Source organism: Bos javanicus, chromosome 13 (assembly GCF_032452875.1).
Source record: "Bos javanicus breed banteng chromosome 13, ARS-OSU_banteng_1.0, whole genome shotgun sequence".
Lineage (NCBI taxonomy): Eukaryota > Metazoa > Chordata > Mammalia > Artiodactyla > Bovidae > Bos > Bos javanicus.
Genome location: NC_083880.1, coordinates 79450455 through 79475611, shown reverse-complemented (window position 1 = coordinate 79475611; position 25157 = coordinate 79450455). Strand labels below are relative to the sequence as shown.

The window sequence follows — 25157 nt, the reverse complement described above, 5'->3', positions numbered from 1 at the left end:
TTCAGCTGCGCCGCAGTTAGCGCAGACCTTTCGGCAGACGCTGTCTTCTCCCTGTCTTATTTCGTGTGGACGTCGTTTGGTGAGTTAGACCCATGCAGCACGTGTGCTTTTATTCCCATTTTTTCTCACCCAGCATTTTAACGTAAAGCTTTTGTTTGGTGTCCTGACGTGCTTTGTAAACGACACTTTCAGTGGCAACCTGCTGTCTCTCTGAGGAGGCATCTTTAATTCACATAACCCAGGACCCTGGATGCTCACAAGCTGGTTCTTACCGTGTTGTCACTTTATATTCTGAACGCTGGCCCTCCAGAGCAGAGGCACCCTGCACCCGCGGAGGCCCAGGCCTGGGTTGCCGTGACCTCATGTTTGCTGCGTGACTGGAGATGCCCCCGTTTCTGTCCACCTGGCCGCTCCCTGATGCGGCCCGCGATCTCTCATGTTTCCAGGCTGTTGCGTTAACTGGGGTGGACCTTTGTCAGACAGGCGCTGATCGCCCCTAGACAGCCGGGGGGTGTCCGGGGAGCCCGGGCTCGCTGGAGAAGAGCCCCTGTACCGCCGCCAAGGGTGGCTGCCAGGCCCTGCGGGGACCTGCCTGACCTGCCCAGAGCCCCCCCCACCGGCTCCCACATTGGAGACTTCTAAACACTAGCATTTAATTGTTTTCCAGTATAAAAGTAATAATTTCTGTTAAAGAAAACTAGTGGTTTCTCTTATAGAAGAATTAAAGATGCAGTAGCTGCAATTTAAAGCCCAACTTCCTGTTAATACTAGGTATGTTTCCTTCTGGGCTTCCCTGGTGGCTCAGTGGTAAAGAATCTGCCTGCCAATGCAGGATACACAGGTTCTATCCCTGGGTTGGGAAGATCCCCTGGAGAAGGAAATGGCAACCCGCTGCAGTGTGCTTGCCGGAAAATCTCAAGGACAGAGAAGCCTGGCGGGCTACAGTCCATGGGATCACAAAAGAGTTGGACATGACTTATTGCCTCAACAACATTTTTCCTTCTGATCTACACTTTTATCAGATGGCTACTGCTGCTGCTGCTAAGTCGCTTCAGTTGTGTCCGACTCTGTGCGACCCCAGAGACGGCAGCCCACCAGGCTCCTCCATCCGTGGGATTTTCCAGGCAAGAGCACTGGAGTGGGGTGCCATTGCCTTCTCTGCAGATGGCTGTTAGGTGACATTATTCCATTGGGTTTGCTGTTAGAAAAGAAAACTTAGTACGTAGAGGCAGTCTTGATGCATGAATTTTTGCTACCCCTTGGGCAGCTTTCATGGGCTCACATCCCCAGGTCTCTGGGTTAGATGGAGCTCGTGAGTACTCAGGGGCTCTCACCATGTCTTAATCACTGAGCTACTCTTCTGGAAGGGCTTTGCTGTGTTACACCCTGGAAAAGCCAGAACGGCCCCTCCCAGGTCAGGAGATGGGCGGTGGCCTCCTCCAATCATTTACATTTTTCCTTTTGCCGAGTGCATACCCACGAGATTGGGAAAGTTTTAAAAAAGGAGAGAAAAAGAAGTAAGAGGAAAAGTTTTTCCGTTCTCTGTTTCCGAGTGTCTGAGATGGGTGGAGCTGGAGGGCAGGGGGCCTGCAATTGACTGCCCGTGGCACATTCTGTGTATGGACTGGGGCCCGACCGCCTCGGGATGGTGCATTTGGTGGTCATGAGACATTCAGTGTTTGCTGAGTGAATAAAAGTCCTTGTAGATCAGTTTCTCCTGACAGAGCTGCGTGCAGACATCACGTCTGATACAGTTTCTCCTGACAGAGCTGCATGCAGACATCACGTCTGCCACCCTGCAGAGAGAGGAGCCCCGGTCCTGTTCCCGGGGGGCAGCAGCATCAGGAGAGGTGTGACCGTGTCCCCCTCGGACCAGCCCCTCCACCCCCTGGTTCCAGAAGTCGACTCCCCCCAAGCGACAGGTGCTGTAACAATCTGGCGTTTTACAGGTGCCCTTGGAAGCTTCACTTGTGGCCATGCAGGGCTGTCTCAGCACCAAAGCCACGCCTGGTGGGCAGCGCAGCCTCTGGGCTGCGGTCCAGGCCTCCAGGGGGCAGGGGAGGAGCCAGGCTGGGAGGAAGGAGGCTTCCTGGTAGGGGTGCTGGCTCCCCGCGGCCAGGCTCCGCTGCCCAGGACCCGGAGGGGCCCAGAGCCTGGATGCGAGCGGGGATGCCTCTCTCTGGCCCTGTGACTCTGGCGGGGTGAGTTCAGCTCTCTGAAAATGGGCATCGTGATGGCACTGCTCAGGGGGTGTGAGGACCGGATGAGCTGATGTCTGTCGTGTGCTTAGGCCTCAGTGTGTGGCCATGGCAAGGGCAGGAGCAGAGATAGCCACTATCAAGGCTGACCTCGGAGGGAGGAGCTAGCAGGGGGTGGGCAGCGGCCTTTGGGACCCGCATGCGTCCTGCTGTGCCTCCATCGTTGAGTTCTGGTGGTCTGGACAATCCAGGCATGACTCTTGGAGTCTTTGGTAGTGTGAGGTCTCCAAAGGCGGGTTCTGGGATCTGTCTGCTAAAGCCACAGTCCCCTCAGCCCCCTCCAACTGCAGGACTCAGTGCAAGATGGGGAGCAAGGAAGGGATGCACGTTGATGGCTTCTGCCGGCGTCCAGCGCGCACCGAGAGCTTTCTGCATGTGCTCGCTTGGAGTTCTGCCCTCTGGGGACTTGCCTTCCGTGTCATCACTTAACTCCATTCAGTTCTCTGGGATCATGTGGTCCCTGCAGTGTGCCTGGCTCTGCCTGGGGGCGGCTGCACTCAGACCTCTTCTGGAACCTGTGAGCAGATGGCCTAGCTCAGTGTCCATGTGTGAGGTCAGGTCCCTGCGTGCTGGGGGCCTGGGGCGTGTGGAGGGCTTCCCAGCAGAGCGACCGAGCACCTGCCGTATGCCAGGCCTGGGGCGGGAGGTGAGTAGAATCTGGTCTCCAACCCACAAGCTTGGGGCTGAGATTTTGGCTCCAGACTGAGAGCTGTGTGCTGTTTTGCAGCAGGCTGGCTTTTTGGTTTGTTTTGTTTTTAAATGTAAGAAGTTTAATCCGTCACAGTCATGTAGTTCAGTGTTGAAAGGTGCAGAAGTGTGTGCATTGCAAACCCAGCCTGCTTCCCACCTGCTCTGTTCAGCTACCTGGTGCCCTTCCCCAGGCGAACGCTTGTCAATTTCTTCAGTGTTGTTCTTTAACCATTGATGAAAACAGTACAGGTATTTTGTATCTAGCTAAAGAAATGCACATAGATTTTTCCCTTTTTTATTCACTTGTTAGTACCCCTTACACAATACAACATACTTTTTTCACTTAACATTATACCCTGGGCTTGTTCCATATCAGTACATGAAAAGCTTCTTCGTTTCTTTAAAAACAGTTTGTTTAAAGTGGCTTCATAGGGTTCCGTTGAATAGATGTACTTTTTTTTTTTAATTTATTTACTTTTGATCGGAGGATAATTGCTTTACAGTATCGTGTTGGTTTCTGCCCTATATAGGCGCGAGTCAGCCGTAGGTTATCTGCGTGTCCCCTCCTCTTGAACCTCCCCCTCCCCTCCCACCGCCCACGCCCTTTGGTAGTCGTTCAGCACCGAATGTGAGCTCCCTGCGTCATACAGCAAAGTTCCACTGGCTCTCTAATCTCCCATAGGGTCATAGAGACGTACTGTGTTTATTTAACCAGTTTACTGCGGAGCGCTTGCTGTATCCCAGGCCTGGGGTTCAGGTCATTTCTAATGGTTTGCTCGTACTAGTAATATTATGGTGAATGGTCTTTGTGCCCTTTTCTGAACATACGGAATATCTCGAAGGGTAACGGTTGGGTCAAAAGGAATGTCCATTTGTAATTTTGGGAGCTCTTGCCAGGTTGCCCTCCAGGAGGTGATACTGATTTAGGCCCCTCCCCGCCGTGAAAACGCCTGTTTGGCTGTCCTGGCCAGACACAGGTGTTGTTAGGCTCTTTGATCTTGGTCATCATGCTGAGCAGAAAAAAATAATACCTCGGTGTGGTTTTAGTTCTGCCTAGTATTTTAAAATTGAGTCAGTTGCCAACATTTAAACTGAGGGTTGGCCCCTTAGGGTGTGTGTTTGTCTTGTCTTGAAGAGCGGGAGGGTCTGCTGTGCTGTGCCTGTGCAGAAACATCCTGGAAGGAGCTGCGTCCTGCCCTCGGGGTCTGGGCTTCTCAGGAGCCCTGTCCCACTGGGTCGTGCGTTTATTTTTGTTTGTTTACTCTTTTTTGCCGGGCTTCTGTGGATTTGAGTTTGCCAGTCCTGGTTTAGAGAGAAGCAGGTGAGTTTAAGGGAGAACAGAGTTGCTTCCTCTTCTGTTTGGGAATAGCAGAATGGGTTTCGAAGGATAAGGAGAAGTTGGATGGTGGGCTTGCTCGAGAAAGTCTGGTGTGGGTGAGTCTTGCAGAGGTGTTGGAAGTTGGAGGAAAGTAGACCAGCAAGGAAAGATCTCTCGGAGTTCTGGAGCCCGCCTGTCTTGACTGCAGTCGGTGGCCTGACAGTGAGGACCTGGGATGAACAGGTAACAGGGATGCATACGGGTTCGTCAGTAGTGAATCATCGTGGGGTGGGATGCGACGTGAGAGGCATCATGCGCGGTGAATAGCAGGAGACCAGCAGGAGACGACTTAAGCCATGAGAAATAGGGAGAGAGGAGTGTCCACCGTCCGTGGCTGCCCCCACCCCCAGAGAACCTGAGTTAATCCTGTGCGTGTGTGTTTTCCAGAATTTTTCCTCATGCATACATCAGCATATATTACTTTCATTAAAACATAGCATAGTAAGTTGCCTGTCTTCCACTTTGTTTTTTTCCTCCCACTTTATCACTTGGATCTCGTCCAGCCAGCGTGTGCATCCCTCCCTCATTCTGTTCATGCTGCAGGTTCAGTGTCCGGGGGTCCGTCTGCCACGGGCACCTGGTTGTCCCCAGCGTTTTGCTCTCTCTGTGTGTTGCTGCTGTGAGCACCCCAGTGCGTTTCCCTTCAGTCACCTTGTACCAATATTTGTGAAAGATGCGTCCAGGGTGGCCTTCTAGGTGAGAGGATCTGGGCTTTACATTTGTAGAAGTTGCCACGTTGACGTGACCTTTTTCACTGATACACAGTAGTCCCACCTTCTCTGAGCTTTTGCTTTCTATGGTTGCAGTTAGGCGTGAGGGATCCAAGAATCTTACGTGGAAAGTTTCAGAAATAAATGTATTGTAAGTTTCACATTGTCTACCCTTCTGAGTCGCGTGATGAGACCGTGTGTCTTGCTGCTCAGTCCTGCCCTGGACTTGAACATCATTGTTTCTCCCGCCTGTCCGGCCTGGTGGCCACTCAGCCCCCTCTGTTACCAGACCGACTGTATCGCAGTGCTTGTGTTCAAATAACCCTTATTTTACTTAAAAATGGCCCCAAATAATGATGTTGGCAATATGGATATGTCACAAGGAAGCTGTAAAATGCTTCCTTTAAGTGAAAAGGTGGAAAGTTCTTGACTTAAAAAAAAACCTTATGCTGAGGTTGCTAAGATGTACAGTAAGGCTGAATCTTCTGTTCATGAAATTGTGAAGATGGAAAAAGAAATTCCTGCGAGTTTTCATGACTTCAAACTGCAAAGATTACGGGCACAGGGTGTGTGATAAGTACTTAGTTAAGGTGAGAAAGTCATTTAATTCGTACTGTAAGATGTTTTGAGAGAGAGCGCACATTCACATAAATTTTATTGTTTCAATTGTTCTATTATCAGTTACTCTTGTTAATATCTTACTGTGCCTAACTTATAAGTGAAACTTGATCGGCAGGTCTGTTCAGGGAAAGCACAGTGCCTGTGGAGTTTGGAACCACCCTCGGCTTCAGGCACCCACTGGGGGATCTTGGACCGCGTCCCCCATGGATAAGGGGGTAACTGTGGTCTTGCTTCTTCTCCAGACAGTAGCATTCCTGTGGCCAGAGATACTTCAGACTTCAGTGGACTGCTTCCTTCTTTGCATTCTTCTAGATTTTACATTCTCCCAGTTAAAAATTCCCTGTTTCTGGAACAAAGAGCAAGGTTTCCCTTCATGCCTTCCCTTCCATGCCTTCCAGTCCCCCCCACCCCGCCCCGCCCCCAAGTGCTTAACAGTTTGGGTCGGGACCAGCCGTTCAGTATGGCAGCTCCTAGACTCACATGGCTGTTTTTGGTCATTAAATTCACGAACTGAAATTTAAATTTTGTGTTTCCAGTGCTCAACAGCCGTGTGTGGCTAGTGGCCGCCGCGTGTGACAGTGCAGCTAGGGAATATTTCCCGCATCACTGACACGTAGGGGACAGACTCGGGACCGTTCGCATTTTTGTTGTTGTACAGTCGCTAAGTCCTGTCCGACTCTGCGACCCCATGGACTGCAGCACACCTCTGCAGGCTCCTCTGTCTTCCACTACCTCCCAGAGTTGCTCAGACTCATGTCCCTTGAATCAGTGATGCCATCCAACCATCTCATCCTCTGCCACCCACTTCTCCTTTTGCCTTCTGTCTTTCCCAGCATCAGGGTCTTTTCCAATGAGGCGACTTTTCACATCAGGTGGCCACAGTATTGGAGCCTCAGCTTCAGCATCAGTTCGCCAATGAATATTCACAGTTGATTTCCTTTAGGATGGACTGGTTTGATCTCTTTGAAGTCCAAGGGATCCTCAAGAGTCTTCCTCAACACCACAGTTCAAAAGCATCAATTCTTGGCATTTGGGGCCAGGTTACCCTCTGCACGGGGCCAGCCTGTGCACCCTGGGATGTTCAGTGGCACCCTTGGCTTCTACCCACTCAATGCCCTTAGCCCTTCCCTCCCCTGAACCTGCAGCTGTGATAACCAAACTTCTCTCGAGACGTCGCCAAGTGTCCCCAGAGGCAAACTGACCCCATACTCACATTGAGAACCACTGCTGCTGGCTATTCCTCTGTGCTGCTTTTTAGAAACACTGTGTGTGTTTAGTGTACAGTATTATCCAAGTTTCAGATGTACCGTGTAAGGGTTGCAGTCATCTGTAGTTACTATAAAATATTGGCCACATCCCCTGTGTCGTGCAGTATATCCTTGCAGCTAGATGGTAGTTGGTGCCTCTTAATCCCTTTCCCCTCTCTCGCCCCTCTCCCCAGGTACCCACAGTTTGTTCTCTGCATTGCGTTTAATTTTTCCTTGCATTCTTCCTGGATCTGCCCAGTGTCAACACTGAAAAGTCTAGATTTCTGGACTCCGGCTTCAGGGAGGGCGGATACGTCACAAAGTCAATTTAGCAAATATTTGCTGAGTGCCGGCTGCTGGCGGCAGCACCGAGGCGGAAGCGATCGTTTCTTTGGAGGCGGCTCCTTGTTACACGAGTTACCTTCTCCAGAAATGCTGTTCCCTTGGCACGTCCCTCTGTGGTGTTTGCTTTACCCCTTGCGTTTGCCCAGGTTGTGTGAAAGCACTGCACATCTGGCCAGCAGGCTACTGGCCATCAGCGCTTCTGTTTGTTCTAGAGTCAGACCGTAAGAACGTCCCCTTTGGTTTCCCTTCGTTTAAATGGTCTAAGCTGGGAGCAGCGTAAGCTCAGTTATTTCTAGCCTTCCATCTTAACCTAGTTGAATCACTGTTGCTAGTGACAGGCGAGAAACTTTTCATGTGTTTTTTTAATCTGAAAAAATAACTCGAGAAATAATACGTACTGTTAATGGAGTGCCTGTTATGTATTAGGCATTGTCTTATGCCCTTTGTATATAACGTCCTTAATCCTTTTGATAATTCAGCAAAGCAAGCTTTTTTAAAAATTATTTTTATTATTATTACAGACAGGAAGACAGGGAAGCATAGAAGATGAATTGTCCAGGGGGGTGCATAGCTGGGGTGGAGCTGGGCTGGGGTTTGCGTGTAGATCTGTCTGGTTTAAAAGCCAGTGTTCAGGGACTTCTCTGGCAGTCCAGTGGTTAAGGCTCCATGCTTCCACGGCAGCGTTCGATCCCTGGTTGGTGAATGAAGACCTGACGTGCCAAACAGCACAGCCAAAAAAAAAAAAAAGGCAAGCCGGTGTTTATTACTTCGCCCACGTGGTCCTGCTGTTCTGAAACTGGGACTCCTGTTCCTTCTTTTCCAGCCTCTGTATTAATTTCCCACACTCAGGGGTTCTATCTTGCAACCCCTGTCCCCAGCCTGTCTAGAAGGTGGGATAGGAGCTAATGTGTCTGGGAAAGTGACAGACGGCTCAGTTTGGTGTTGAGAAGCAGCAGCAGGGTGACAGCTGCCCCCACAGCTCCAGGCACGCCCCCCTTGGGCCTCCTGTGGGGCTGACTTCCACCCCTGGACGGATGGGGTGTGGGGCAGCTGCTGGAAAAAGAGCCATGGGTATACATCCAGATGTCAACTGGGGGCCTGGCTGCTCGCTGCCTCTTCTGTTTTGACTGATGGGAGGTGCCAGGGGAGGACGTCATCACTTGGAAATTTGCCACCAAGCCCACAGCTTCGCTGCAGGACAGTGGTTCCCCAAATACAGGCAGATGCTGGCTCCAGGTGCTACAGTGGTAATATCTAAGTAATTTAAGGACAGGAAGTAAGTCTCATGCAGACATAAAGTGAGACCCTTAACTTCCCTTTTCAGTTTTCCTTCAATATTTCTAACCCTGTCAGGACCCACTTTTTTTTTTTTCTTTTTCTTTTTAATTTATTTTTTTATTGAATTTTGTTGTTTTCTGTCACACCTCTTTTCTTAAACAAAATTTTGGGTGCACTGCACCTTCATTGCAGCCTGCAGGCTCTTCGATGCATTGAGTGAGACTGAGTTGTCCCGTGGAGGGTAGGGTTTTTGTTCCTCCACCAGGGATCGAACCCACGTCCCCTGCATTGGAAGGTGGATTCTTAACCCCTGGACCACCAGGGAAGTCCCAGGGTCCACTTGGAACAGCAGACACTTGCTAATGTCTGTGCAACGAAGAGAGGACGCAGAAGCAGCAGGCTGGAGGCTTAGGGCCCAGGGCCCCTGTATCAGTGGGAATTTAGTAACATTTGCTTCTCCTGATGTGGATTTTGTTGTTTACCTTCTATTTATGGCAAGTGATACTAGTTTTCCATTTATGATAGTGTTACTGTGGAAAATTCTGAAAGAGATGGGAATACCAGACCACCTTACCCGCCTCTTGAGAAACCTATATGCAGGTCAGGAAGCAAGAGTTAGAACTGGACATGGAACAATAGACTGGTTCCAAATAGGAAAAGGAGTACGTCAAGGCTGTATATTGTCATCCTGCTTATTTAACTTCTATGCAGAGTACATCATGAGAAATGCTGGACTGGAAGAAGCACAAGCTAGATTCAAGATTGCCAGGAGAAATATCAATATGCAGATGACACCAGCCTTATGGCAGAAAGTGAAGAACTAAAAAGCCTTTTGATGAAAGTGAAAGAGGAGAGTGAAAAAGTTGGCTTAAAGCTCAACATTCAGAAAACAAAGATCATGGCATCTGGTCCCATCACTTCATGGGAAATAGATGGGGAAACAGTGTCAGACTTTATTTTTGGGGGTCCAGGATCACTGCAGATGGTGATTGCAGCCGTGAAATTAAAAGATGCTTACTCCTTGGAAGGAAAGTTATGACCAACCTAGATAGCATATTCAAAAGGAGAGACATTATTTTGCCAACAAAGGTCTGTCTAGTCAAGGCTATGGTTTTTCCAGTGGTCATGTATGGATGTCAGAGTTGGACTGTGAAGAAAGCTGAGTGCCAAAGAATGGATGCTTTTGGACTGTGGTGTTGGAGAACTCTTGAGAGTCCCTTGGACTGCAGGAGATCCAACCAGTCCATTCTGAAGGAGATCAGTCCTGGGTGTTCATTGGAAGGACTGATGCTGAAGCTGAAACTCCAATACTCTGGCCACCTCATGCGAAGAGTTGACTCATTGGAAAAGATTCTGATGCTGGGAGGGATTGGGGGCAGGAGGAGAAGGGGACAACAGAGGATGAGATGGCTGGATGGCATCACCGACTCAATGGATGTGAGTTTGGGTAAACTCTGGGAGTTGGTGATGGACAGGGAGGCCTGGCGTGCTGTGATTCATGGGGTCGCAAAGAGTTGGACACGACTGAGCGACTGAACTGAACTGATTAAGTTATCTTTTTTTTTTATTTTTTTGGCTGTGTCGTGTAGCATGTGGAATCTTAGTTCCCTGACCAGGGATCGAACCCAAGACCCTACATTGGAAGCTTGGAATCTTAAGCATTGGACTGTCAGGGAGGTCCTTTAAGTTACCTTTTAAGATACACTGGTCGAAATAAAGGGCAGGAATTCTCAACCAAGGCATAACTGGCATTTGGGGCTGCATCATTCGTGGGGGGGGGGGGTTGCATTGTCCTGGGTTTTCTAGAATGTTTAGCAGAATCTTGACCTCCTCCACCTAGGAGACACCAGTAACTACCCCCTTCTTCCTTCTGAGAATCACTGATTTAAGATATGCAGATTGAGAGGACTTCCCTGGCCCCCTAGTGGTCAGGACTCCCACAGGGGACGCAGATTTGATCCTGGTCTGGGACCTAAAACATTCCACATGCCTTGAAATGCAGCCACCCCCCCACCCCCAAAAAACACGTTCAAATTGAGGCAAACTTAAGAACTTAGAAAGTGGAGGTGGTTGGTATGTGGAAATCCCGTGTGTGTGTGCGCGTGTGCGTGCGCGCGCGTGTGTGATTGCTCAGCAGATTGCCTTCAGTTGGGGGTCCGCTTACTGATGTTCCCTTGGCTGAGGAGAGTTTAACCTTGTAGTTTGCTGTGTGGAACCTTCTGCCAGCAGAAAGCAAACAGAACTCACATAAATAGTCAGCCTGACCGTCCGTGGTTGTCTTCAGCTTTCCTTAGAAACATTCCGCTCTGGGAGTCATCATTACAGGATCATTACAGGATAGGGAGAGAGTTGCTGTGCACGGCAGAGTCAGTGACCACGAGGAAGGTTTCTGCAACCGGAAGGGTGTGCTTGTGCTCAGTGCGTCCCCTCCCCGTTCTTTCCGCACTTTGCCCCACGCTGGGCCGCCTGGGTGACTCACACCCAAGAGCAGGAATGGGGTTGGACTCCTCCAGGTTTCCCCGTGTTTCTCTGGCCGACACGAATGAGTTACTTAGAAGTGAAACCTGTCCTCATGGGAGCCACCAGCAGCCTCCCTGCCCCACCCCCAGCACTGGTTTACTGGAACCAGGATGCTATTTTTAAGAAAGAGCATCGTGTTTCATCATGGAAATTTTGAGCATCTGAGCAGGCGACTTGATGGCTTGCCAATCTTTAGAGTCCTGAGCCCACGGCCTGTGCGTGCTCAGCTCGGTACCCAGCACCTCAGCAGGACATGCCTGGCCCGAAAGCGGAGGGACAGAAGGCGGGTCTGCCGCTGACAAATAATTATGTAAGTCGTGATGGCCACATCAGGATGCTTTGCTTTCAGCTGGCAGCATCTCAAGGGGCTGGCGGGGCTGGCAGTGCTGGGCTTCCTCCTTCGCAGCCTGTGCGTGTGCTGGGGCCCCGGGAGGAACATTCTGCCAGTGGTCTTTCTACCACAAGGGGCTGATAAGGGTCGTAATTCTCAAGATGCCTTGTTTACAGGCTCTCCTGAAGGATGTGGTACCTTTTTTGGGCGAGAGTCGGGGTTGGGGATGTGTGTCTCAGAGCAGCCTAATTTCATCAGAGCCGGGCAGGTGCCCAGGCACCTGAGGAGCCGTCCTCTGAGGGCAGCCCTTGGGGTCAGCTTGCCTACAGCTGGCACGCTGGCCCGTCTCCTGGTTATGTGGGGCTCCGAGTCATCTTCCTGGCTGTTCCTCCAATGTGTTGCTAAAAAGGAGAGATGGGCGTGGAAGGAGATTATTTTCCTTCTCTTCTTTGATAGTAATCTTGGTGTGACTAGCACCCTGGTTAGCTTTGAGAATAAGACAGACCTGCTTCAAGACCAGAATCAGCTGTTTCTCACATTTTGTCAGACTCAGGGTTTTTTTTTCAGCTGTCCCGAGCTTTCCTCTCTCATCTGCAACATGTCAAAGTGATAAAAGTTCTTATTGTTATGTATTTACTTTCTAAATCTTAAAAAAAAAAACAGATCCTGCTTTTCGAAATAATTTGGGCTTGGGGACAGAGCATCTTTGATTTGGACCACAGCTGGCTTTGTAGATGCATCAGCTCTGTTTTCCCTGCCCACTGAAGGATGAAGCCCCATGTGGGGCTGCGGTTCTGACCCAGTGATGATGCTTTAGAGAGAGAAGTTCTGGGAGGGCGTGGCCTTGACGGTGTGGGCGTGTCTCTTCCACAGGTGCGGCGAGTGGCTGAGATGCTGCGGGGGAGGCGAGCCCAGGCCCCGCACCGTCTGGCTGGGGCACCCGGAGAAGAGGGACCAGCGGTACCCTCGAAACGTCATCAACAACCAGAAGTACAACTTCTTCACCTTTCTGCCTGGGGTACGTACCGGCTGAGACAACATTGTTTTTTCCTTCTTACAGCACGCGTGTGCAGTGGTACCAGTCTTAGAAGGCCGAGGCTCCTGCCGCAGGGCCCGTGAGCTCCCCGTGTGTTTTCCACGTCACCCCAGCCACTGGCCGTTCACCTCCCTTAGTCCTGAGCACCTGAAAGAGGTTGCCTTCTGTCTGCAAGTCTGTGAGACGCCACCTGATCGGTTGGAATAACTTCACATTTATTTGGTGTGTTTGGCCTAAGAGGAGTGAAAAAGATATTTTGAGGGCCTAGCTTTGTTACCAAAAAAAAAAAAAAAATCAGTGCCTATATTTCCCCCGTATTACCCTCTTGGAACACATATTCAGAATAGAAAAGTTGGAGGATAAAAGTGTAGCGAAATTTTTTATTTCTTTTTCCTTTGGCTGTGCCATCATAGTTGCAGCCCGGGGGTCTTTTGCTGAGGCTAGCAGGCTCAGCAGTTGAGGCACACGGGTTTACTTGCCCCACAGCATGTGGGGTCTTAGTTCCCCGACCAGGGATTGAACCTGCATCCTCTGCGTTGGGAGGTGGATTCTTTTTTTTAATTTTTAGAAATATTTATTTATTTGGCTCTGCTGAGTCTGAGTTGTGACATGCGGAATCTAGCTCCCGGACCAGGGATCAAACCCGGGCCCCCCTGCATTGGGAACTTGGAGTCTTAGCCACTGAACCAGTAGGGAATCTCGGGAGATGGATTTTTAACCACTGGACTGCCAAGGAAGTCCCACGAAATCTTTTTAAGATAGATTTTAATACCTCCAACCAGAGACATTTTCTATTAACATATTTGCTAATGTTTGTTTTGCTTATATTGCCCTGCAATTGTCTGTTTTGTTCATTAATTTATACAAATCAACAGACAAGCCTTCTGAAAACCTTCCCCCCCAGCACACCCTTAAGTTAAATATCGATTTTTATCCATTGTGACCTCCAAAACTTCACCAGCTGGCTGCAGAAGCAGCAGCAACAATCAGTTCCAAAGCTGAAAGAAAAAAAATCACTGATTTACTGAGAGAGAACGTGGAAACAAATACCTTATACTGTAGCATAAGGTCAGCCTGAATTTCTTTTTAATAATTGATTTATTTTTGGCCGTGCTGGGTCTTCGCTGCTGCCTGCAGGCTTTTCTCTGGTGCAGCGAGCAGGGGCTTGCTCTCTAGTTGCAGTTCGGAGGCGTCTCACCGCAGAGGCTTCTCTTGTCGTGGGGCTCAGGCCCTGGGTCACACAGGCGCGGTGGCTGTGGCTCACTGGCCACAGGGCCCAGGCTCAGTAGTTGTGACCCACAGGTCTCGTTACTCCATGGCCTGTGGGATCTTCCTGGACCAGGGATCGAATCCGTGTCTCCTGCATTGGCAGGCGGATTCGTTACCACTGAGCCCTGAGGGAAGCCCCAGAATGTTTCTTTAAGGGTGATTTTTGACTCTTTTATCAGTACCTGGTTCAACCCTCTCCCCTGGCCCCTGAAATCTCAGTATCTAAAGTCAAGTGCAAGTTAATTCCTCATTCATGGAAACTCTGAGGCACGCCAGGCCACTCTCCCGCATCTCACAGCTACACCGCCTGGGGTATGTGGAACATCCATGTCTCCATGGCAGGGCAGGAGCGAGGGGCTGGACGGTGTCCTGAACACACTGGGCATTTCTGCTTGTTGCCTGATGGCCAGATGAGTCGGGGTATGGATGACACTCCCAGGGCACGTGGGGCCAGTGGAAACCGCCAGAACCCTCCTGCCATGTGGGGTGGAATTCTGCTGTAGTTACTTCTGACGCTGGAATCACACCGTCGAGACATCAGTGTATCTCTCTTTTGATTGAGTCTTACCACATGAGCCTTTTGCGTTAAACCCTCTTCAGTGGCGTTTGGAGTGGCCTTTTCCGCACTTGGAGAAGAAGTTTAAGAAATAAAACCTAACAGCTGTTGTCAGGGACTCCACGCCCAGAGGTGCCCGCTGTGTTGAATGTGGTGTTTAGCATTCCGACGGGTATCATGTGCTTCTTTACTTTGACAAATGATGTTTTCATCACCCAGGTGTGTTTCCTAGTTAACAGGTGTTAGAGTGTGAAGTGTACCAGGTACCACGTGAGTTGCGTTCTCCTGGGGGAGTGCTTGAAAGGTCACCCATCTGCCTCGCTCCGAGTCCACCAGCCCCGAGTGTCTCCTGTCTCTCTCCACTGCAGGTGCTGTTTAACCAGTTCAAATACTTCTTCAACCTCTACTTCCTGCTGCTCGCCTGCTCCCAGTTCGTCCCTGAGATGCGACTCGGAGCGCTCTACACCTACTGGGTTCCCCTGGTGAGTCAGTTGGGGCATCCTTTCGGGGGGGTCCGAGGCGGCTTCTGTCCTTCAGGCGGCTGGAACAGGACGTGGTCTTTCAAGGGAGCGGACGCCCCCAGCCCAACATGCTGGGAGCCCCTGAGGTTTTCTGGTGGCGCTCTGTTCCGCCCACCGCCAGGGCCCACGGCCGCGGCGCCTGGGCTCCTCCTTCCCTCTGTCTGTCCGCTGTCCAGTCTCTCCTTGTTTCAGCAAGCGTTTCCCACCTGCTCACCGCGGATTGCTGGGTACTGGGCTGGCACACAGTGGTCCCGAGAAAGGCAGGGCCTCTGACCCTGTGGCTTGTGCTCTTTGAATTGTTTTCTGTTTATGATGTAGTCTGTGTCAGCGTGAGGGGTTGACCACGGTTCTGCGCTTGGGTGTGTCTGTGTATGGAGTGTGACTCACCTGAGACTTGTAAATAAATACATGGAGGTCTGGAAGGTTCTTCACCAAAGCTAGTAGTTTTCTTTGGAACAGGGTTGAAAGTGTTCGTCACTTAGTCTCTTTGTGAGCTCATGGACTGTAGCCCACCAGGCTCCTCTGTCCATGGGATTCTCCAGGCTAGAATACTGGGGTGGGTGGCCATTCCCTTCTCCAGGGGATCTTCCCAGCCCATGGATCAAATCTGGGTCTCCTGCGTTGCAGGCAGATTCTTTACCTCTGAGCCACTAGGGAAGTCCTTGGAGGGGGGGTGTGGCCTTTTATTAAGTATTTTTTATCTTCAGGTACAGAGACATCTGTCTTAAGTCACCACAGTGCCTTTCTGGAAGCTGGAAACTTATGGGAAACTACATTAGCTCAGATGTGTAGTCAAGGTGTTTGAAACCGCTTATAGAGTTGCTCCCTCTGCAGGGGAAGACCACGTTGGTTCTTGGGGCTGGTGACCAGGGATCAAAGTGTTGAACACAACTCGAAGGCAGGTGCTGTACCCGGTTCTGGTCTGGGATGTGTTCCGCATATCAGTACCGATGATGTTGACCCCAGGGACTGCAGAAGCCCCTCAGGGAATACAGTGGGGGCCCGTGTGGGGGCCGGGATGACTTGCAGGGCTCCTGCCCTTCCAGCGAGAGCCCCGCTCCAGTTCTAGCCCATGTCTCTTCGCTGAAATGATGCTCAGACTTTCCACGAGGAGCCAGGAACCTGACTTCTGATGCAAACAGCCAAGTCCTGGTTTTCCTGGGCCTCTGGCTGTAGAGAGAAGCCAGGGTTACCAGCAGCCTCTGGCAGTCCTGAGGCTTCTAAGTGCCCATGGCCTGAGTTTCCCGTGATGGTTCATACAGAAGGAGGCAGTCGTCTGGCACAAGTTCTTCCTCTCTTTCCACGGGCTGCAGAGAAGGGGGCTTAGGGGTCAAAGACAACTGGACGACACCTGTTTCCCGGTGACTGCAGCTGATTTCTCCTAAGTCCCCTAGATGTTTATGCGAGAATCAATATCCAGTGCTTAGCTGAAGTACACTTTGAAATGTGTCTGACCGCCCTGAGAGTCCTCTTGTTTCACGCCCAGCCGGGAGCTCAGTGGTTCAGAACGAGGGCTGTGGGGCCAGGCAGTTGCCCTGCAGCCTCTTTGAGAAGCCGTGTGATTGTAACTAGCTTTTCCGAACCTCGGTTTCCTCATCTGTAAAGTAGGGGGTGGGTGATCGTGTCTGTTCCCATGGCTTGTTGGGAGGTGTGGTGAAGTACAGCCAGCAGAATGCTGCGAATAGCTCCTGACACGTGGAAAATTCTCAGGAAATGTCCTCATTTGAATTTTAAAATTCTGGTACCAGTGCCATTGTCGGTCGTCGTGTGGATCATGTCTTAGCTGTTGGTGACAGTTTTTCTTTTTTTAAAAAAGGTATTTATTTATTTGGCTGCCTTGGGTCTCAGTTGTGGTGTTCGAGCTCTCTCCTTGCGGTGCACAGGCTCCTCTCTGGTTGTGCTGTGCAGGCGTAATTGCCGTGTGCCGTGTGGGGTCTTAGTTCCTGGACCGGGGGTCAACCCCACATCCCCAGGATTGGAAGCAGATTCTTAACCACTGGACTCCCAGAGAAGTCCTGGTAACTTCTTTCTTGATGCTAATGTATTCGTGGGAGATGTTCCTCAGGAAACAGATGAGATAATCAGTAAAATTGTATGAAGATCAGATAATAAACCTAGATCTCTTTGTTATTAAGGCTCAGCCTACACGATACCGAGGTTTCTGTTCCCTGGGTGTCGCCAGGACCTGTGGTCGGGACAGGATGTTGTCACCAGCCCAGAAAGCTCTCTTTGCCCCTCTCAGTCAGCCCACCTCCCCACGCAGAAGTATCTGCCTTTCTGATTTCTTTCAGGAGTTTTGCTTTAATAGGTCTTTTTTTTTTTTTTTTTTTACTGCACCTTGTGGCTTATGGGATCTTAGTTCCCCAACCAGAGATCTAACCCAGGCCCTCAGCAGTGGAAACATGGAGTCCTAACTTCTGGACCTCCAGGGAGTCCCCAGTAAATCTGCTCTTTACAGAAGAGTCTCAGCGCCTTCAGGATTCTGTCTGTTCACTGTCACCACCTCTGATTTCCTTACAAGTTTAGACAGCCCTCCACTGCCATTCACGCTTCTTTTTCAGTATCTTTGGCCCTTCAGCCAGTTCAGTTGCTCAGTTGCATCCGCCTCTTTGTGACCCCGTGGACTGCAGCACGCCAGGCTTCCGTGTCCATTGCCAACTCCCAGAGCTCGCTCAAACTCCTGTCCATTGAGTTGGTGATGCCATCCAACCATCTCATCCTCTGACATCCCCTTCTCCTCCCGCTTTCAATCTTTCCGAGAATCAGGGTCTTTTCAAATGAGTCAGCTCTTCCCATCAGGTGGCCAAAGTATTGGAGTTTCAGCTTCAGCATCAGTCCTTCCAATGAACACCCAGACTGATCTCCTTTAGGATGGACTGGTTGGATCTCCTTGCAGTCCAAGGGACTCTCAAGAGCCTTCTCTGACACCACAGTTCAAAAGCGTCAATTCTTCTGCACTCAGCTTCCTTTATGGTCCAACTCTCACATCCATACATGACCACTGGAAACACCATAGCTTTAACTAGATGGACCTTTGTTGGCAAAGTAATGTCTCTGCTTTTTAATATGCTGTCTAGGTTGGTCATAGCGTCTTTTAATTTCATGGTTGCAGTCACCATCTGCAGTGATTTTGGAGCCCAAGAAAATAAAGTCTGTCACTGTTTCCATAGTTTCCCCATCTATTTGCCATGAAGTGATTTGGCCCTTAGGGACCTCCAAAGCTGGAAGGTTGGAATTTATATCTGGACCACATTTGCATCTCTTTGTAAAGCAGTTTCTAGCTTAAGAGATGGCAGGTCCCCTGGGATTGGTGAGGGTTCTGTGTGTGTGTGTGTGTGTTTGGGGTGGGGGTGGGGGGGGCGGGGCGTCACAGATGTGGTAACTGTGTGTGCGAGCTCCCTGGTGTGTGTGCGTGTTGGGTCACAGACGTGGTAACTGTGCGTGCGAGCTCCCTGGCTCTTAAGGAGTTTCACTCAGTGAGTCACTTTCAGCTCTGGGTCCCAGCACCTGACTGTGCGCCTGTGTGCGAAGTTACTCAGTCATTTCCAACTTTTTGCCACCCCTTGAACTGCAGCCCGCCAGGGTCCTCTGTCCTTAGGATTTCCTAGGCGAGAATGCTGGAATGGGTTGCCATGCCCTTCTCCAGGGGATCTTCCCCACCCAGGAATCGAACCTGTGACTCTTGTGTCTCCAGCATTGGCAGGCAGGTTCTTCACCACTGTGCCACCTGGAAGCCCATGGTGACTTAGGAAGCAGTGTTCATATGCAGCAGGGAGGTTAGCCCCTCCTGTCTTTGTGATAAGCACACACTTACCATTAACATCGATGGGATTTAGCCAGACCCACCCAGAGAGAACTGGAAACTGGAACACTTGAAAAAACAAACAACCGAAACCTGGATTCTGGCCCAGGACAAAACAGCAGCATGCAGCGTGGTGGGGGCGGGTCCTGCAGGCGTGGGCCGCGCTTCTCCTGACCAGGTCTTCTCACCTCCCTGTGTGGTCTGGTCCTGCTTCCATTCTGAAATGTACCGGTTCTGCTGTGGCTTCAGCGTGTACTTTCCTTCTGATCAGAAACAGGAGAAATCCTTTGATGGCAAAGATGTATGGGCCTCAGGAGGGGTTCCACGAAGCGGCACTTCGCTGGCTAGATTTACATAAGAGATTTAACGTCCTTTGAATCGAAGTTAATATATCGCCCGGGGTAAACAGTATGAAAATGAAATCTTCAAAGAATTCACGACTGCTAATAACCTCAGGGGCAGTTGTGCCCTCTGTATTAAAAAAAATGACTTTAAAAAGAGAGATGACAAGGCTCTTTTGTAAGAAAAATGAATGGCTGCTCTTGCTTTTATTGATACGAGAAGAAAAATCAAGACGAAAATAGATCCCTACCATGGGTGACAGACGCCAGTCCGCACCAGGTTTTCCGAGTGGGGATATCAACGCGGGAGGTGGGACGGCTTGAAATTTTCCTTTTACTAATGGGTGCTTATGCGATCAATACTTTAACATGAGGATTCCCTTGGTGGTTCAGTCGTTAAGACTTTGCCTCCAGTGTAGGGGGTGCAAGTGTGTTCCTGCTAGGGGAGCTAAGAGTCCACATACCTTGTGGCCAAGTAAGAAGTCCCCACCCCACCCAGTCCCCTTCTTACAGAGGAATCTAACCAACAGTTAAGGAGTGGGGGCTTCCCAGGTGGTGCAGTGCTAAAAAATCTGCCTGCCAATGCAGGAGATGTAAGACATGTGGGTTTGATCCCTGAGTCAGGAAGATCCCCTTGGAGTAGGAAATGGCAACCCACTCCAGTATTCTTGCCTGGAAGATTCCGTGGACAGAGAAGCCAGGTGGGATATCGTCCATGGGGTCACAAGAGTCGGACATGATTGAGCTCACATACACACACACACACACACACACACAGAGACCTTATAATAAAAAAAAGTTCAGGATATTGGAAAATCTTCAGCAGTGTATGGATATTTGTTGGTGTTTATGTGAACACTGTTATGGCTGGAAGGTTGATTTCCCTACTGGCGGGTCAATACAAATAGGCATCGTGACTCATTTTGTGCTCGGGTGGCCCCCCTGCTTGGTTCCACCCATCCAGGTTTCTGCAGGTGCAGAACGTTGCAGCCCCTGAGAGCAAGGACTCTGGAACAGGAGCCCCTGAATGATCACTCAGGACCTTGACGTCCCTGGTTTAGTTGCTAAGTCGTGTCTGACTCTTTGAGGCCCCGTGGACTGTCGTCCGCCAGGCTCCTCTGTCCGTGACATTCTCTAGGCAAGAATACCGGAGTGAATTGCATTTCCTTCTCCTGGAGATCTTCCTGAACCAGGGATCCAACCCAGGTCCCCTGCACCACAGGCGGATTCTTTACCAACTGAGCCACCAGGGAGGCCCATTTTCTTTACCTCTGAGCGTCTCAGTCTCTTCCCGGCTAGTGTGGCCATCCCAGGGGTGAACTGCTCCAAGAGGGGGAAGTGCTCCGATGGCACCCGGCGTGTGGCGAGTGAGCCACAGACGTCAGGGGCGTCCCCGCCGCTCAGCCCTTACCAGCGGCCGGACGGCTCTGGGGCTTCTGTGTTTCTCACTCTTAGGAGCCCTGGGTGGGGGCGAATGGGACGTCCTGGTATCTGCGAGGGTTTCTCGGGGGTAGGAGATGCAGAGAAGTGGGCCTGCTGGGGCTCGTGCACCTGAAACCCTGCCGCCCCGGTCTTCTGGTCTCTTCTGTCCCGGCCCCAGGGGAGGCCGGTGGCTTTCAGGCCGGCTCACCCCCTCTCTCTCTCCCTCTCACTCTCACCCTCTCTATCTCTCTCCCTCTCTCTCTCATGCAGGGCTTCGTGCTGGCCGTCACCATCATCCGAGAGGCGGTGGAGGAGATCCGATGCTACATGCGGGACAAGGAGGTGAACTCCCAGGTCTACAGCCGCCTCACGGCGAGAGGTCAGCCTCCTGCTGCCCAGCCCCAGGGGGTGGCGGGCGGGGTGGGCATTGGGTCCCAACTTGGCCACGGGCCGCTGACCGTCAGGGAGCAGAGTTCACAGCCCAGGGCCGTGGGGTGCGGGCGGTTGGGGCGGGACAGTTGCTCAGTGGCCGAGCGACTGAGGGAGGCCAGGGTGTGCCCCGGGCCTGGGGGAACTCTGGCCACATCCCTGGGCCATCACTGTGCCCCTGGAGCCCGTGCTGACGGCTGACCTGTGCCTTATCCACCCGGGATTAATTGTGCGCTCGTGACATTCTCCGAGCACTCGCCCCTTTCCCCCGCTGGCTGAGGAGGCAGCCCTTCTCTTGGCGTTTGGGTGTGTGCATGCTCAGTCGCGTCTGACTCTCTGCAACCCCATGGACTGTAGCCCACCGGGCTCCTCTGTCCATGGGATGCTTCAGGCAGGAATACTGGAGTGGGTGGCCGTTTCCTCCTCCATGGGATCTTCCTGACCCCAGGGATTGAACCCACATCTGCTGCATTGCAGGCAGATTCTATGCCACTTGAGCCCTCTTGGTGTGGAGACTGTCAACTCTGTCCTACACAGGTTTTCAAGGGAGCATAGCTCTAAAACATATTCTTTCAACATTACAAAACTAGTGTGACAACTTTGCAATGTTAGTTTTTTAAGAAGGCACCAGACTTCATACTAAATGTTGCGTCTGTGAAGGTTTCTTTGGAGGGATCTTATAAATTTTCAAAATGGAAGAATAAAGAGTGAATAATCTGACCCGAAGAGAATTGACTAGGCACACTTTCATTTGAAATTTTGAAATGGTGGAATTTAAAAAACCCATTCAAACACACCATGGAGAACCCATGAAACAACCCAACTGATGTCGACTTTTATTTCGAAGTACGGATTCTACCTAGATTTCCCATAGGAAATAAGAATATTACCTTAAACACCCAAGGATGACTGATCCCGTTCAGGGATTAATGTTTCAGGAACCGGTGAGGGGGATAAAAGCTGTGCTTTGCCTCCAGGAAATTGAGAATTCTGAAGGAGATAAGATAGATGCCTGAGGGAGCCTGCACCCAGCCGGGGTGTGAACTGCTTTATGGGGAGTGCCTCAGTCTTTGCCAGAAGCAGTTCATCCGTAGTTTCTGGGATCTGAGAAGACTTTTCCTTCTAGGAAAAATTTTGGAGAAATTTATTTAAGACTCCCCCAAATTTTTTTTTTTTTTAGTATAGACGCATGACGGCTTGCTTCCTATGTGGCTCAGTGGTAAGAATCTGCCTGCTGGGCAGGAGACGCAGGTTCCATCCCTGGTTTGGGAAGATCCTCTGGAGGAGGAAATTGCAGCCCACTGCAGTACTCTTGCCTGGGAAATCCCATGGTCAGAGGAGCCTGGCTGGCTGCAGTCCACGGGGTCATGAAGACTCAGACGCGACAAGTGACTAGATAGCAACAGCAGGAGGGTGTGAGAGTATTTTGCGTTAGTTCATTTAAGGAGATTTTCATAGTCGGTGGTCTTAAAAGTTGCCAGTCTCTGGGAAAAGGTGGGATTTAGAGTTGGTATAGAAATGTCTTATTATTGCCGCTGCTGCTGCTAAGTCACTTCAGTCGTGTCCGACTCTGTGTGACCCCATAGATGGCCTCCCACCAGGCTCCCCCGTCCCTGGGATTCTCCAGGCAAGAACGCTGGAGTGGATTGCCATTTCCTTCTCCAATACATGAAAGGGAAAAGTCAAAGTGAAGTTGCTCAGCCGTGTCCAACTCCTAGCGACCCCATGGACTGCAGCCTACCAGGCTCCTCCATCCATGGGATTTTCCAGGCAAGAGTACTGGAGTGGGGTGCTATTACCTTCTCCACTTAAACTACTTATATTTAGGGCGTTTTGCTACCTAAAGAAAGAAACCCCAACATAATCTTTGCAAAGGCAGGTGGCGTGGGCTTTCCACGGGGGTAACCAGAAGACCCCCCTGCAAGACATGTTTTTGTGGTTCGTGTATATTAATCCTCCATTAATAACATATTCTGACTATAACGTTTAAAACACTCGGCAGCCCACAGAAGCTCCGCCAGACAGGGTGCGGTGGGTCTCTGTCCAGCTCAGGAGGAGGGTCTGGGGACCCCATGCATCGCCGTCCAGGCTCCACACCTTCTTTGCTTCTTTTCATATTGCAATTGCTTTTCCTGTGAATGATTTTTTTTCTGCCCTCCCCTGCAGACCCCCTTTCTCAGCCCCCGCTTTAGCTTCCTCCAGCTCTTGAAAAGATCATAAGGAGAACTGGCAGATGCTCCTGTGGTAAAAGCTTGTCTTCCTTTGTGGGTCTCCTTCTGTGGCCCGTGGTTCCCATTGTCACGCCAATCCAACGGGACGGGAGAACGGAGCAGAGTTCTGAGTGTCAGCCCAGACCCTGGCTCCACAGAAAAGAAGGCGCTGAAGAAAACCACCAGCTTGGAAAGCGAAAGCACAGTGGGAGTGTGTGTGGGGGAGGGGTGGGGATGTAGTTATTTGATACACTTTGGGGGAAGGGCCAAGGTAAGAAGCTAAAATTAGAGGATTTCAGAGAGAGGAAGAGAAAGAAGCCTTTTTTGACCTTACCATTCAATCGCTTAATATTTTCTGGAGTCAGGGTTTTCATCAAGATCTTTTAGTAAGTTCAAAAGCAAAGGGCAGCAGATACATGTGTAGCCATGCAGGACTATTTTCTGTTTTTATCACATGGCATCTTAAAATGTACTTTTCAATACTATTTTTGGAATTCAAGAAAGTTTGGAAACCAAAACATCAAGTCCTTGATCATGAGATTGTAAGCCATAATATTTACCTACGTTCTGCATCATTTCCTGGTTTATAATAGCAACACTGTATTAATACTAATATAGTTAAATAATTGGGGAAAGAACGTGAAAGTGTTGGTCGCTCAGTCGTGTCTGACTCCTTGTGACCCCACGGACTGTAGCCCACCAGGCTCCTCTGTCCATGGACTTCTCCAGGCAAGAATACTGCAGTGGGTTGCCAGTCCCTTCTCCAGGGGATCTTCCCGATCCAGGGATCGAACCCGTGTCTCCTGCATTGCAGGCTGATTCTTTACCATCTGAACCACTGGGGAAGCCCAAATAATTGGGTAGGGGGATGGTGATAATTTCTAACTAGCAAAATAGTTGCAAAAATTATGTGGAAAACTCCTGTTTGCCCTCACCTAGGTTTCTCAGTTTTTAACCTCTTGCTTTTTAATACTCTCACCTCACCCTTTCTAAGTCCTTGGAGAATTAAGTTGCAGACATTCCCTTTTAACCCCTTCATGCCGGTGCTGCTGCTTAGTCACTAAGTCATATTCCGCTCTTTTCAACCCCATGGACTGTAGCCACAGACTGGTTTTCCAGGCAGGAATACTGGAGTGAGTGGCCATTTCCTTTTCCAGGTAACCCCTAAATGTGTGTGTCTGTGATAGTCATTAAGTTGTGTCTGACTCTTTGCGATCTCATGGACTATAGCCCACCAGGCTACTCCGTCCGTGAATTCTCCAGGCAAGAATACTGGAGTGGGTTGCCATGCCTGCTCCCGGGGATCTTCCTGACCCAGGGATCGAACCCGGGTCTGCTACAGTGCAGGCAGATTGTGTTTAATTCCCAGTAGGATGTTTCTCTTAAATAACACAGTATAATTACAAAATCAGTAAATTTATCATGAATATATTACTGTTAACTTTCTCTATACTTTTCGCTCAGAATTTGCCATTTGTTCTTTAAATGTTTTTTAATAGTATTTTTTTTTTCCTAGTCCAAAATGCAGTACAGGTTTGCCAGTTGCATTTGATTGCTTCCTTAATCTCCTCTAACTTGGCAGAGTGCCCCAGATTTCTTTGTTGTGACATTGACATTTCTGAAAAGGACAGGCCAGTTTCAGGCCAGTTACTTTGTACTCTGTCCCTCAATTTGTGTTTGTCTCAAAATTAGATTCAAGATATCGCAGAGTTAGTATCATTATAAGAATGTCAATGGCACAGATTCTGGGATGTTGCCAAAGTTTTAGAGGCATTATGTTAGTCAAATTGAAAGAGTTCTAAACTTGGAGGGAAAAAGTTGAGTTTAAATAATTGAACTTAAAACCCTGGAAATCATGAACTTAGCACTGGGAGGAAAAATGGATAGTGTTTTTTTAATTGCTGCTTCCAAGGGTTTAGATCATCTTATTTCAATCAAAATTTGTCTAAAGCAACACACCAGTAGATCAATTTTTAATGTAATTGTCATAGTTTAATAAGTATTTGAAGCACTTTAATAGTAAAATTAACCTACGTGTAGAAATGACCTTTTATTCATTCTTCAAGAGTATTTGAGACTCCAGCGCTTTCAGATTTTGTGATGGGTTTCTGTATTGCAGAGATAAACATGAGAGATTGGGACTTCAAGGAATTAACAGTGCAGCAAGGTATCCAGACAGGCAATTTAGGATGA

General features: G+C 49.9%; 1 protein-coding gene across 2 annotated transcripts in view; it reads left to right on the top strand.

The window, feature by feature from the left end:
• ATP9A (ATPase phospholipid transporting 9A (putative)) overlaps positions 1-25157 on the top strand; it is a 127052-nt gene that overhangs the window by 14389 nt on the left and 87506 nt on the right. Inside the window, exons 1-4 of one of the 2 annotated variants that reach the window (XM_061437976.1) lie at positions 11269-11357; positions 12252-12396; positions 14608-14721; positions 20596-20704. In XM_061437976.1, the coding sequence (XP_061293960.1) occupies positions 11356-11357; positions 12252-12396; positions 14608-14721; positions 20596-20704 (370 nt within the window). In that variant the 5' untranslated portion in view covers positions 11269-11355. Of the gene's footprint in view, positions 1-11268; positions 11358-12251; positions 12397-14607; positions 14722-20595; positions 20705-25157 lie in introns of those variants that run through there. The other variant, XM_061437975.1, reaches the window with a different exon arrangement.